Source organism: Microtus ochrogaster, unplaced genomic scaffold (genome assembly GCF_000317375.1).
Source record: "Microtus ochrogaster isolate Prairie Vole_2 unplaced genomic scaffold, MicOch1.0 UNK135, whole genome shotgun sequence".
NCBI classification, from domain to species: Eukaryota; Metazoa; Chordata; class Mammalia; order Rodentia; family Cricetidae; genus Microtus; species Microtus ochrogaster.
Genome location: NW_004949233.1, coordinates 268,741 through 271,921, shown reverse-complemented (window position 1 = coordinate 271,921; position 3,181 = coordinate 268,741). Strand labels below are relative to the sequence as shown.

Below are 3,181 nucleotides of genomic sequence, written 5' to 3'. Positions count from 1 at the left end.
TTGGATGCTCAACTTACTAAACCTGGATGGAGGTGGGCGGTCCTTGGACTTCCCACAGGTCAGGGAACCCTGATGGTTCTTCAAGCTGATGAGGGAGAGGGACTTAATCGGGGGAGGGGGAGGGAAATGGGAGGCGGTGGCGGGGAGGAGGCAGATATCCTCAATAAATAAATAAATTTAAAAAAAAATGAGTAAATTTGTTGTTACATTGGGTCTCATTCCCAAGATATCCCGCTATATCTATGTAAATATTCTAATACCCTCAAAATCTGGAGTCTGAAGCACTTCTGAGGCCAAGCACCTTGGGTAAGGGACAGTGTGTCTATACTGTTCTGCGTTCCATTAACAAGTGGTCTTAAACACCGGGGTAGATACAAATGGACTTTCAACAAGTCCGTCACCGCTTCTGACGGTGTGCTTGCTGCCAACCTGCCTCTGCCTCAATCCAGCTGCTCTCCACAGCTACAGCAAGCTTCACTCATTCACAAAGCATCTGCCAGGAACCTACTGCATGCCCAGCATTGTTTCAGATACAGGAAATACTTCAGAAAGTAAAACAATGTCTGTCTTCAGGAGCTTGCCAGTGTGTAAAAGATAACAACAACAAAGAATCACAACACACAGATTCAAGACAGTGGCAGGACAGACAGAATAATGGTGACAGTTACACTGACACCAGCACGATAGGTTCTCACAATCTCCAAGAGGATACAGGAAATTAATCAGTTTATGCAGAAGGAATACTACTATACTGGTCTTAAGGTGGTTCGTAGTCTGTTCCGGTGTGAAAGCAGGAGGCCAGAATGGGAGGAATGAAATGAACCACTGACAAATAAAGGGGACGTGTGTGCACAGAGGAACATCTTCCAGAAGGGCTCGGATGAGGAGTGGGCGACACAGACAGACCCAAGGCTTTAAGAATAACAGCACCTGGTTTACACAAGTGTGGTAGTACAATAACTCTGACCTGTTTGTTTTAATTTTATTAATGCAGGACTAGCGAATTTAAAACAATGTTAAAATTTGCATTATATTTATATTTGATAATTAATGGGCAACATAATTACATAGTTCTCCAAATTATTCTAGAATTTGTTCAATAAAATATGAAGAAGTAATCTCTTTTGCAAAATCTTAAACAAGTGAATTCAAGAGCAGACATAATAAAGAACGCATATTTCAGAAGCATTTTATGCTTATATTTTAATATTAAAAATTATCTTATGTATATGGGTGTTTTGTTGCCAGAATATATGTTTTTGCACCATGTGTTTGCCTAGTGCCCTTAGAGGCCAGGAGAGGGCATTGGGTCCCCTGGGACTGGAGTTAACAGATGTGCGAGCCATCATGTAGGTACTTAGAATAGAACCTGGGTCCTCTGGAGGAGCAGTCAGTGCTCCTAACCACTGAGCCATCTCTCCACGCCCAACATTTCGATTTGATTTTAAGAGGAAGATCTGGTAAATTTTCATGTAAAAGGCCCAGGAAATGGTCATTTTTGCCTTTGAAGTCAGGTTTTCCTCCACTACTCAAGCCAGAGCACAGACGTGGATAACAGGCCTCTGTACAACGAGCAGAGCTGTGTCCCAGCGAAGCTTCCTACAGACAGACAGCTGAATCTGTCCTACAGGCTGTGCGGTTTCCAGCTCTCTATTACTAAGATAAGCACCAGGAACTCAAATTTCATAATCCCAGAGGAAGTGAACTTGAAGTTCACCAGGTGTGTTTACAGTAACACTAAAAAGAAAAGATTAAGTCCGCTGGAGCCAGGTTACACTGCATCATTTGAAAAAAGATGGAATTCACTAAATAAGACAAAAAAGATGAGGAAAAAAATGTAAATTTTTCTATCTCTGGAAATAGGAAGTTATGAACAAAATCAACTTACATTTAACTCTATTATCCACAGTAATGTTACAAATAAGAGGTCAAAGGTGACAAACAGGCAGAAAGTCCTCCTGACATCAGATATCCCCTTCTTTTCCCTTCCTTCATAGGACTCAATCCTAGCCATGAGCTGTGCGGGGTTGATGGAATGGATGTCACGCAGAGAAGCGTGGGAGCTCTGGCTCCCAGTCAGAGCATTTTCCATGTCTTCTGGCAGGTGGTTCATCCTGGAGGAGCATTGAAGGAGTCTCCATTCAACTCCACCATCCCTAGTGGGAAGCAACCTGCAGAGGACAAAAGAGAAAATCCATATTAAACCCATACTGGCGTCAGACAAGCAGGCTACCCTCACCCCTGGGAGAGTCAGTCTAACTGAGCCATGGTGCTTTGTCATAAGACACTTATGTTTGGAGAGAGAAAAAAAGAGGAAGTAAAATAAGAAGCAACATTTGTACTCCATATTACTAAGTGGCTGCTTTAGAAAAGAATGTCAATAAAGGAAAAAACAAGGTTACAGTAGGAAATGATGAAGTCGAGGTATTAAGCACAAACACTAAGCATTTTCCAGACCCTGGAGCCAGCTCTTTGACACACCAGTAGATAAAACGCCATGGTCTTGTCATCATCCATGGGCCAGATGGTGGAAGCAGAACACAGAAACTAACTATAACATAGTTCCCAGTGAGGAATTGTTTTCTACCACAAAGACATCATTAAATTTGGAATTTCCCATCACCTCTTCATAAACAAGTATGTTTTTCTGGACATCGTCTTAGGAAGATAGGATTTATATCCCCCAAAGTCAAACACTATACAAACACCAGATTGATAATTACATAAGTTATGATTCCACGTCGGGGTTCCCCAAGACCTGGAGTGACTCATTCTGGAATCAGACTGCAGGAGTCATCTAAATGAGCAGAGTCCTCAGAGATGGGGTGAGGTCACGGGATGGAAACAGTGGGTGGCTGCACGGCTGGGCACCCCAGCTTCCCATCCAGGGAAGGACTACGCTCGTGCTTTAGGCCCCGCTGATACTCATGTTTTGCGTTGACCATGAATGTGGACAGAAAGCTGAAAGGTATCTTTTGTCCAAATTCATATGCTCACTTTCTTAACTATCACACGACTGACAGGCAGCATTCAGGCCAAGATCATTTTTAGGAAGAAAGAGAACTTAAACAGATTGCTAAGATTTCCCCAGGCAGTGTGGTCTCATTCCATCTAACTTGCTTCCCGCATTCTCTCCCTGTAGACGTAAGTCACAAACGATGCCACAGCAGTTTGGAATTAT

General features: G+C 42.8%; 1 protein-coding gene across 1 annotated transcript in view; it reads right to left on the bottom strand.

Moving 5' to 3' along the window:
• Stard3nl (STARD3 N-terminal like) overlaps window positions 1-3,181 on the bottom strand; it is a 43,506-nt gene that overhangs the window by 19,774 nt on the left and 20,551 nt on the right. The window contains exon 2 of the mRNA XM_005371891.3: window positions 1,889-2,171. Coding sequence (XP_005371948.1) covers window positions 1,889-2,113 — 225 coding nt within the window. The 5' untranslated portion in view covers window positions 2,114-2,171. The remainder of the gene's footprint in view (window positions 1-1,888; window positions 2,172-3,181) is intronic.